Source organism: Lontra canadensis, unplaced genomic scaffold, assembly GCF_010015895.1.
Source record: "Lontra canadensis isolate GAN:19392208 unplaced genomic scaffold, GSC_riverotter_1.0 scaffold6, whole genome shotgun sequence".
NCBI lineage: Eukaryota > Metazoa > Chordata > Mammalia > Carnivora > Mustelidae > Lontra > Lontra canadensis.
In genome coordinates, this window is record NW_022631000.1 from 27,870,354 (window position 1) to 27,882,346 (window position 11,993).

At 35.9% G+C, this 11,993-nt stretch overlaps 1 protein-coding gene across 2 annotated transcripts in view; it reads left to right on the plus strand.

Annotated features, from left to right (window-relative positions):
* Positions 1–11,768, plus strand: part of CPA3 (carboxypeptidase A3) — a 33,978-nt gene extending 22,210 nt beyond the window's left edge. The window contains exon 11 of one of the 2 annotated variants that reach the window (XM_032852438.1): positions 11,664–11,768. In XM_032852438.1, the coding sequence (XP_032708329.1) occupies positions 11,664–11,668 (5 nt within the window). In that variant the 3' untranslated portion in view covers positions 11,669–11,768. Of the gene's footprint in view, positions 1–8,469; positions 8,905–11,663 lie in introns of those variants that run through there. The other variant, XM_032852437.1, reaches the window with a different exon arrangement.
* Positions 11,769–11,993: the final 225 nt, after the last annotated feature.

Genomic DNA, 11,993 nt, shown 5'->3' on the forward strand with positions numbered 1-11,993 from the left:
TATATATGTAATATACATTTACATATATATGCAAATTTTGAACACACTAAAGCTATGCATGGCATTGTATCACAGTAATTTAATGAGCAAGAATTTATGGAATGCCTCTTTCACAGCCCAGAACTTTGGAGCTTTGAGAGGTAGGTTAGAAGAATTAAAATAAAATAACTGCTCTCAAGGAGTTATATTCTAACTAGGAGAAAGACAGGCAAAAATACCATGGCTGCAAGCCATCATGTATCACTTTCAAAATGGGAGGATAAGGTGAAGAGGAATTACATTCTGTATAACTGTGTAACAGTATAAATTTTTTTAGTTATATTAAAAGATTTTTTAAAGAAATGCAGATTTAGAAAAAATTGCCTCTTCCATACAGGGCTAGAGCAGCTTGATAGATGTTTAAATTTTTTAGGAGTGACTTCTTTAATAAAGTACCTGATTGAATTAATCAACCATTCATGGAAGCAGAGGGTAACAAAGTGTTAACTTGGTAAGAACAGAAAATAAGGGCATCCCACAATTAAAATTTAGTCATTCCAACACTGACAACACTGGTTGTCACTTTAAAAAGTCCCAGGACTCAGGGAAAGCATTGATAGCATTTGCTAGTGGTTTTCTCTCTTTAATTTGATGGAAACCAAAGAAAAGGGCTAAGAAACATTTTTAAACCCAAATTACGGAGAGAGCTCTCACCTCCAGAAAAAATAAGTTTACAATTTGAACCTAAGAAGCAAATATAGCCAATAAATAAAAATCATAAAATTTGAAACCAGGAGGAAATCTAGGAGATGATCTAATTCAAGGATCTCAATCCTGACTTCCCATCAGAATCATCTGAGCTTTTAAAATATGTGGATGATTAGACCCCACCCCCAGAAATTCTGATTTCATTAGTTTGTGGTGTAGGCCAGTCACCTGCATTTTTTTTAAAGTGCCCAAAGTGATTCAAAGATGAAACTATGTTTGAGGGCACGCAGGTGGCTTAGTCGTTAAGCATCTGCCTTTTGATCAGGTCATAATCCTGCGGTCATGGGATCAAGCCCCACATCGAGCCCCACATTGAGCGCTGCACAGGAAGCCTGCTTCTCTCTCTCCCACTTCCCCTGCCTGTGTTCCCTCTCTCACTGTCTCTCTCTCTCTGTGTCAAATAAATAAAATCTTTAACAAGAACAACAACAAAAAAAAAAGATGAAACTAGGTTTGAAAACCAGTGGTCTAAGCTTAATCCCTCTTTCATAGACTATAAAAATAAGGTAAAGAAAGATTTGAGCAATTTGGGGAAAAATAGGAACAAAAATTAGCGTTCCAGACAAAAGTCAAAAGGTATACTAACTACTTTGCCACAAAGCAACAATATTTAGATGACACAAAAACTGATGTAAAAGGTTGTGAAATGTTTACATTTGTATATTGGTTACCTATCCAATCCTTTATTATCTTAGAAATAACAGAACATAATACCTAGTTAGAAAGAACAGTTCACTGAAGTAATAGGAACAGATAGCTTGCATCATTAATATCACCCACTTTTTGTCACATCATAAATTAAAAAGTTAATTTCAACGTGCCTTTCTTGTTGCCTTCCCTACACACCAAATTGCTAGATCTGCTCCTATATCTCAACCCGGTACTGTTTTCCACACTCTGTACCACTTCCACATTTTGAAAAAGAGAAAAGACCTCACATTTGTAGCTCACAACACCCAATCTCTATCTACTAAGACATTCAAGCTGAGATTATATTAAAGAGCAATAAAAATGCAAAGAAAATATTTCAATTTATGCCCACATACCTCTAGCTTAGCTCTTGCTTCAAAAAGAAATTTCACTTAGTATTGACATAAAAGTGCCGGTTATTATGTTTAATGCATGTCAATAATACTTTTCTTGAAAAACAAATGTTAAGCCACCAGCATTGTGTTATGTAGATTCCTGTGGACTGAAGCCAGATTCCCAGTTTGGTTCAGTTTTATTTTTACTTGTTTTGATTGTATTACAGTAAGTTCCTTGCACCTAATATGCCTTGAAAGAGAATTTTTTTCAATGACAATATATTAAGAAAATGATGTCAACAACAAAAAGCTATCTTGTAGAACTCAAAGAAGACTTTTTATTGGGAGGACTATAGACTGACATACAATAGGTAGTATAGTACAATGGTTAATAGCACAAACTCTAAACGCATGCAGCTTGGGTTTGATTCCTGACTCAACCTTTACCAGCTAATGTTTTTGAGCAAACTGTTCAATCCCTGTGGGCCTAAATTTCCTCTTCTGTAAAACAAGCAACTGGGGGGGCACCTGGGTGGCTCAGTGGGTTAAAGCCTCAGCCTTCGGCTCAGGTCATGATCCCAGGGTCCTGGGATTGAGCCCCGCATTGGGCTCTCTGCTCGGTGGGGAGCCTGCTTCCTCCTCTCTCTCTGCCTGCCTCTCTGCTTACTTGTGATCTGTCTGTCAAATAAATAAATAAATAAAATCTTTAAAAAAAAAAAAAAACAAAAACAAGCAACTGGTACTTAAATCCTAAGATTGTGATAGGAATTTGTGAAATGAGTTAACATACGTGAAGCACTAAAAGGGTGCCTGGCATTTAGCAAGTGGCTATTATATCTTATAAATATATACAGGGCACCTGGGTGGCTCACTGGGTTAAGCCTCCGCCTTTGGCTCAGGTCATGATCTTAGGATCCTGGGATCAGGTACTGCATGGGCTCTCTGCTCAGCAGGGAGCCTGCCTCCCCCTCTCTCTCTCTGCCTGCCTCTCTGCCTACTTGTGGTCTCTGTCTGTCAAATAAATAAATAAGATCTTTTTAAAAAATTAAATAAATATATATACATACACACACAAATATTTTAGTAGGTTTAGCTGTAGGTAAACAAAAAGCTAAGTATCATGTTCAAAAAAGTTCTAATAACATGTATTCTTACAAGTAAAAAGCTTTCAGTTTTGCATTTATTTTACGCCTTATATAGTTTTTGTTTGCAAAGTTAAGGTTTTGAAGATACAAAAGGTGGTATCAAGAAAGAAAATGTAGGGGTGCCTGGGTGGCTCAGTCATTAAGTGTCTGCCTTTGGCTCAGGTCATGATCTCAGGGTCCTGGGATCGAGCCCTGCAATGGGCTCCCAGGAAACCTGCTTCTCCTTCTCCCACTCCCTCTGCTTCTGTTCCCTCTCTCACTGTGTCTCTCTCTGTCAAATAAATAAATAAAATCTTAAAAAAAATGTATTACACTCAATAACATCACACAATTATGAAGAATCACAAATTACATATATTCTCAATAACCACTATTAATTTTAACGAAAATCTTCCCATAAAGCAAATCTGTCAAAGTGATACAGCCATACTCTTTAACTCTTTTAAATCACAATAGTTTACTTAACTGCAAATGGGGAACTAGTACAGCTAGAAATTGGCCAAGTTTATTAAAATGCCTAGTAGACTCTAAATCACCATATAAGACATAATTCCTACTTACCTTACCTTTATTGCTACCAAATTCTTACTTTTATGTGCCTTTTTCTAATGAACTTAAACCCAATTCTAGCTAAAAATGACAGTCTTCCTGATCACTAAAACCAATACACTTAGCTTACACATTCCACAATCTCCCTACAACACTGGACCCTGGTGATATCCCTTCTTCCTGCCATTCCTTTGTCTTCCTTAAACAACGAACTCTCTTCGGTGCCTGGGTGGCTCAGTGGATTAAGCCTCTGCTTTTGGCTCAGGTCATGGTCTCAGGGTCCTGGGATCAAGCCCCACACTGGGCTCTCTGCTCCCCTCCCCCTCAACTGCCTGCCTCTCTGCCTACTTGTGATCTCTCTCTGTATCAAATAAATAAAATCTTTAAGAAAATAACAAATAAACTCTCTTGGATTGCCTCTACCACCTTCTTTTCTACTCTTTCTCTGCTGACTACCTCTAGAAGTAGACATTTAAAAAACAAAAACAAAAAAAACAAACAAACAAAAAAAAAAAAAAACAGGTACACTACACATATACCACACAGGGTTCTCTTTTCAGTTCCCTCCTCCTCTTTCTTGCTTCTTCCTCATCAGGGAAGGGCTCTCTATCCTTCAGGGTAGAGCCCTCATTCACCACCTAGAGGCACCAGGTGGCCAAGCTAGGGGGATCACCTTTCACCCACGTAGTAGTTACCTGCAGCAATCAATGAGAAACCAGCTGCACTAGGGGAACCAATCAGTCCAATATAGCCATGCAGAGATTTTTTTTTTTTAAGATTTTATTTATTTATTTGACAGACAGAGATCGCAAGTAGGCAGAGAGAGAGGAGGAAGCAGGCTCCCCGCTGAGCAGAGAGCCCACAGGGCTAGATCCCAGGACACTGGGATCATGACCTGAGCTGAAGGCAGAAGCTTTAACCCACTGAGCCACCCAGGTGCCCTGCCATGCAGAGATTTTAAAAACCATATTGTCATTGGAACAATGGAACAAGGCTCAAAAGAAGATGACTGCTAAAATAGCTTTCAGTTAAGATTTAAAATTTAACAAAATGGACAAAATGTCCAGGATACAAGGAAAAATTACTTGTCACAGCAAAAATGAAGAAGATCACAGCATGAATGAGAAAAGACAACCAAAAGATGCCAACACTGAGGTTATTTACATGTTGGAACTATCTGATAAGAATTTTGAAGTCACAATCATAAAAATGCTTCAACAAATAATTAGATAGCCTTGAAACATCACAGAAAATCTCACTGAAAAAAGGCAAGATATAAAAGGAACCAAATGGAAAGCACAGAACTAGAAAATACAGTAACCTAAATTCTTAAAAATTCACTGGAAGGACTCAATAGCAGAATGAGTATGATGGAGAGAAGAATCAATTAAGTTAAAGGCAGAATAAGAATTCAGGCAAACTGAAGAGAGAAAACAAATTGGAAAAAAAAGATAAGCAAAACTTCAGGGACCTGAGATACAGTAATCAAAGAGCCAACATTCATATCATCAAAGTCTCAGAAGAGGAGAAAGAGAGTGAGAATGGAAAAAATATGTGAAAAAAAATAAAGACTGAAAACATACACCAACATACCAAAAAGCTAAGTGAATGCCAAATAGGATAAACTCAAAGAAATTCACACCAAGTACCTCATAATTAAAATTTTGAAAACGAGAGACAAAGAAAAAACTCTTGAAAGCAACTAGAGAGTAACAATCTAGAGGGGAAAAAAGAATTCAAGGGACAGATTTTTCCATTGAAATCATGGAAAACCAAAAGGAAATGACAATATTTTTCAAGTGCTAAAAGAAAAGAACTATCAACCCTTAATTCTATATTCAGCAAAAATATCCTTCAGAAGCGAAGAGGAAATGAAGACCTTCTCAGACAAAGGAAAACTAAGAGAATTAATCACCCAAAGACCTACCCTTTAAAAATGGTTAAAGTAGGCTCCCCAAATAATAAAGAAATGTAACAGGAAAAGCCTTAAAACTGGTAGAAATGAAGCAAGAATGAATGAATGAGTGAATGAGTGAATGAACAACTATGTCTTCATGATGGTGGAACCACAAAATATAATTCCATTTGATGTGATCCTCAGTGCATGTACAGAAGTACTCAAGACGATTACGTTTAAAAAGTAGGAAGATGTGCTATGGTGAGTGCTGTGAAGTGTGTAAACCTGGCGATTCACAGACCTGTACCCCTGGGGGAAAAAATATATATGTTTATAAAAAATAAAATTTAAAAAAAAATAAAAAAAAATATATATATACATAATTGCCAAAATAAAGAATTGGTTGAAAAGAAAAAAGTAGGAAGATTAAAAAAAACCTAAATGCAAGTAAGATTTCTATATGTCACTTGACGTGGTAAAACACTGATATCAGCAGATGATAGTAAATTATGTATATTGTAAAATATGTATATTGTAATACCTGGAGCAACCACTAAAAACTAAATGAAGTCATAGACTTAAAAAACTTTATTATAAATACATCAAAATGGGGGCGCCTGGGTGGCTCAGTCGGTTCAGGTCATAAACCCAGGGTCAAGGGATGGAGCCCCGTGTCCAGCTCCCTGCTGAGTAGGGAAGCCTGCTTCTCCTGTTCCCCCTGCAGTTCCACCTGCTCATGCTCTCTCTCTCCGTGTGTCAAATAAATAAATAAAATCTAAAAAATAAAAATAAATATATCAAAATGAAATCCTTAAAATGTTCATTTATCCAGAAAAAGTAAATAAAAGAAAAATAAAAGAATGAAAAACATATGGAACAAATAAAAATCAAACAATAAGATGGCAGATTTAAGTCATAGCAATAATTTACCTAAAGATAGTAAATAAAGGCAGATTGGCAGGTGGATTAAAAAAAATGCAATTGAACAATACACTGTGTATGATAAACTCATTTTAAATATAACATAGACGGGTTGAAACTGAAATGCCTAAAAGAGATATGCCATACAAATGTTAACCAAAGCAGAAGTGGCCATATTAATATGATATTCATCTGATATTTAAATATCAGATAAAATAAATTTCAGACCAAAGAAATTTGCTAGAAACAAAGAGAGACATTAATAAAGATAAAAGGATCAATCCACCAAGAAAACATAATGATCCTGAATGTGCGCAAGCCAATGTCACCTATAATGTTTCTGCCAATACCTTCAAAATTCATTTTTGCAAGCTCCTTCTTCAATGTGGTTGATGCTAAACATCCTTTTGTCTTTCCTCCTTTATCCTCTCTTTTCCCCATCACTATCCTGAGTTCCTATTTCTATTAATTCTGAAATCTCAGACTGAAATCTCCATCATTTTTATCAGATTTTGTGACTCTTCCATTCCAGTGTTTTTGACATAAAATCCTCAGCACTATTGCTGGTGTGGTGACTCTACACAAGTTCACGTTTTCCTTTCACAATACCTCCTCACTGGTCTCTACTCTTTCCAGACCAAGTTACCTGTCCTAAGTGCAGCACTAAAATAGCTATTATTACCTCCCAAACAAAACACCTGTCCTGATTTATCAGGTTTTCTGAACTTTGCCCACAAACTCTCACTGCTCCATTTGTTCCAGTCCAGCTGGAGCCAATGGTCCCTGAAAAGGCCTCCATGCTTTTCTGTCTTTGTAGCTCACTGACCAGAATGCCCTTGTTCCATTTCCATCTAGAAAAATACCTTCCAAGGCTCTCCATCATGAAGGTGCTATTTAGCAGGCATTGAGCATGAAAAGTCATCCTCCTCACCAGACATACATATTTTTTTTTAATCTTCGTAAGAGATTGCACCTTCCTTATGGCACTTACATATTCTGCCCTATCTCTATTGATTTGCATCTTTGACTTATCTCCCCTGAACAGTAAGTTCCCAAAGACACCAATATCATCTTTATCTTTGTACCCTGCACAGCCACCCTCCAACAGTGCCAAGTAAAGTGCACTGTGCATATTAAAGCTTTTTTTAAAAAATATTTTATTTATTTATTTGACAGAGAGATCACAAGTATGCAGAGAGGCCGGCGGGGGGTGGCGGGGGGCGGCCAGGGGAAGCAGGCCCCCTGCTGAGCAGAGCACCTGATTCAGGGCTTGATCCCAAGACCCTGAGACCATGACCTGAGCCGAAGGCAGAGGCTTAATCCACTGAGCCACCCAGGCACCCCCATATTTAAGCTTTAATAAATATTTGTTGAATAGTTTAAGACCCAACCTTCTTTCTACCAAAATATTTCTTCCCTCTTTTCTTCATCACAGCTTTGAATTTTTATCATTCAAACCTAAAACATTACTATTAGTTAAACTCTTTATCTGTCCTAGAACATAAATGATTCTATGTACAAGAAAATAGTTTCCTTATTATGCAAAGCAAAATATACATAAATGCATTTATAGTATATATATGCACTTGTATAAACCTTACATGTACATAATTTATAGATGTCTGTTTAGATTTTCAAATAACATTCTTAGTAAGATCTCATAAATATTGACATTGAAAAGTTGGGTTAAGGGATTAAATACATCCTTAAAATAACTGATTTAAGCTTTCTTGGTTTTTTAACTATAAAAATTGTTTATCCAAGCAACATGAATAGAAAGAGACCTGAAGTATTGGAAAGAATATACTTTTATCTAGCTTGTATGCTGAGTTTTCACTGACCAGAGGCCCCTCCTCAGTTGGTTTCCACAGCTGCTTGCCCTTGCCCAGACCACCTCCATCTGCAACAATGTGTGCCCAGGAAACAAAATCAGTTATAGTACTGACCCAAGCAAAATGTGATTTTGAAAATGCAGCACATATTTAAAATGTGTGGTGGATCCCAAAACCATGATTATGTTTTACTCTAACACTCAGTACTATGTAGAACACTACTGCTATCCATTACTGCAATTAACTGTACACATAATTATTTTTTACTGCTAATTTTACACCAGTGAATTTCCATTTCAAGAAAAACATTAACATTTGTTTCTAATTAAATATTTATTGCTTATGTTTTACAGACCCGACATCAGGTTCTTCTTTAGACTGGGCTTACAACCTGGGCATCAAACACACATTTGCCTTTGAACTCCGAGATAACGGCAAATTTGGTTTTCTCCTTCCAGAGTCTCTGATAAAGCCAACCTGTAAAGAGACCTTGCTAGCTGTTAAATTTATTGCCAAGTATATCCTCAAGCATACTTCCTAAAGAAGTGGCCTCGGTTTGAAATGAGCCAATTAATCCTTTTTTGTGCCTTTTACCAGAAAGTCAATCTTCAATTATCCTGAAATATAAGGTTCCACATTAGGTGAATAGGTCCCTCTCTTGCTCACTTAAATCCTATGTTATTTCTTTTGCTTTTATTTACTCTTAATAGCATCTTAACAAATAGCTTTAAGTGAAAGGTTTCAACTTCCTTTCTTTGCTCCAAATGAAGTTCAAACCCAGCAAAAAGTATTTCAAAAAATGATATACAGTTGGTCACAGAAAAGAAATGAGAGCCTTAGGTTTCTCCAGAATCAGATTTTCCATATGGCTTCATCATTTCATGTACTTATGTAATAAAATAAACTGTATTCCAAAATGCATCTTCTGTTTTTTGATAAACTATACTCTCCACATTTCTCTATTAGCATTAATAATCAAGCATTAATGTGTCTTATGCAGTCTGTTAATAAGAAATAGTATCTTTGATTCAAAAACATACTTTGCCTGCATATATATTTCTTTTTAATAGAAGGAGACATTGTATACATCTTCGCAATAGCAAAAGGATGTCCTAACAGGAAATAAAGTGGTTCATATAGAGATGAATCTCAGTGCTTCAAACAATTAATCCAGTTCTCTTCAACATGACATACATTAAATTCAAAATAGTTTAATTTAACCTGCCATAATCCAAGGAAACTACCTGCCAAAACATTTCTTGGTAGTTACTGACACAGCCAAGACAGTCTGGTCACATGTGAGCCCTGCCTCATAATGGATGGGAAATAAAGTCTGGAAATGTAGTACAAGTGTAAGAGAAAAAGTCATGTTGACCAAGGACAATCAGAGTAACTTAAACTTTTATATTGCTTATAGTCCTGTTGTTTAAGATAGAGTTACAAAATATCTCCCCCTACCCTGCCTCCAGCACCATGATTTTTCAATACCTCATCATATGACTCCAGCAGTATCTACATTCTAGAATTTGAGGGACAAGTAAAGAGTTCCTTGACTTCCTATAAACTGACTTCTCATAACACTGAACAAAATTTTTGAAGATCCTCCATGATCCTGAGAAACCAGGTAAACAGATAATCTGGGACATTCTTCATTAATCCTATAGAAGGTCCTAAAAAGAAAGAATGCCATCAAATCTACAATGTGGTGAATATTTCTGATAGCTATGATGTAAGTAAAAGTTTCCTGGGGAGGGGGGGGGTTTCTCGTGCAAAATTGTCTAGAGGAAACCAACATAAACTAAGAAAATTGCTTTACAGGTATGGGGGGAAAGGTGACAAGAGTCAGGAAAGTAAAAGGCAAAACGGTGCTTACGAGATTACATTGCCTCTTATTATAAAACATAGTATTTATACCTAAATATTAAGTATTCAAAACTGGCTCAGAAAATGGGAATGTAAATTCATTCCATCAAACTTACCATATGGCAATTATTCACTCATTCACACTTACTCAACTGAGAAAAGACCAAGAGAAATTTTAACCTTAAAATTTACATAAATAGTTCTAATTCCAGTGGGTCTTTAGATGGAGGAGGTAAAATAGATAATCCCAACTGTTGACTATCTTCTGTGTTCATCCATTATTTAGATTATAAAAGACACAAAAGTTTTATATTCCATTTTATTTCAGTTATTATGTAGTTTAATATTTCTTTCTTCAATCAGAGGAAAATTACTTGAGTGGCTTAAAATAAAAAATCCTAATAAGACCATTCTTTATGGTAATTAATATCTTTTGCATGACATCTCAGAGTATTTGCTTCTTTGACTTCATATGAATTGTAAAAATATGTGAAGAAACATATATTAAAATTTTAAAACTAAAACATCATTTTACTTATGGAAAAGTTTGAGTAGTCAGTGCTGTAATTCTTCTCTTGTCATTTCTTATTTATCAGTAAGAGGATTTTGTACCCAAATTACAAGTTGAGCTATCTCTTACAATATTCCTGACAATATGTCTCACCAAGAAAATCTTCTAAATCCTCATTCCTTTTCTAGTTTTAACTCAAGAGACACTGTTCAGTATTTTGAAAATTTATTATTTAATGGCATTGGTCTAGTGGCTAAGACCTACATCTCCATTATATGAGGAAATGAAGCAACTCACGGATTATTTTCACTAATGTAAATAAATAAGTTTCCAGTGGACTTATGACTCCAAACTGCTTTTAAAATGTATCAGAGGTTCCCTCCCCACATCCTACACAATGTATATCTTCTATAACTATGTAAGTGCTCACTGGCTAAATAAACTTTAGGTTTATTGACAAGAGTTTCTGTTTTTCATTTAAAACAAACATCTATGCCTGATTTTCTTTGGATAAAAAAAAATTAATCCCAGAGAAACTTAGATCACTGAGAATACACAAGTTCTCTCTGTTGTCAGACTCTCCCCCAGCACCTTGTTCTCATAAAAGAATTTAAATGATTTTGGTCATTCCAAATGGATGGATGTTGGGCTTTCCTGAACATGGGAAAAGATCATGGACAGACGACTCTTCTTGATTCCACCGCATGGTTCTCTCAGTACTATAAACTAATCTCCTACTGTTAATATAGAATATGTATTGATTTCAAAAATCTGCAGTGAAATGTGGTAGTATTAAACTGATATTGGTTTCCCAAGATACAAATAATACAAAGCAGCAGCAGTAAGCAATCTTAGTTGAACACTCATTTATTTGAGCATCTATAAGAAACAATGGGGTCCAGAAACTGTGCCTGACTTTAAAAACTTCCAGTTGTCCTCTAAAATCTATTCTCCTTCTTCCATAGTAATAGGTCTCCTAATTCTGAACTGGCACATAGTCACTCAAACAAAATCTTAAATTCAAAACTTCCCTTTCAAAATGAGATGGCTCTTGAACTGCTCTGGCCAGTAAGTTGGAAGAACAAACATCATGTGGCAAAGTCTAAGCAGCTAACTTCAAAGACCTCTGGTATATATACTTTGGTCCTTCTTCTCCATCCCTCTTTCTTTCAGACTGAAATACAATTGTGATGACTGATACTAAGCAATCATCTTGAACCATAAAATGCTCTCAAGAACTGAAGCAAAAAACATGACAGTAGAAGCCTATGCTCATGACAATTAGCGTAACAGTTCTAGATGTCCTGGGTGGAAATCCTTGGAGAGTAATGCTATGTTATATAAAATTATGGGACTAGAAATCAGAAAGTTCGGATGAGAATTCTGATATCCAGTAAGACACAAGCACCCTTTGCCTGCCTTGCTTATCTTCTAGATATTTGTTAGTATTTGAAATAATAAATGCTCACCAAGGTAAGCCACTAATTTCCATTTTGTTTGTAT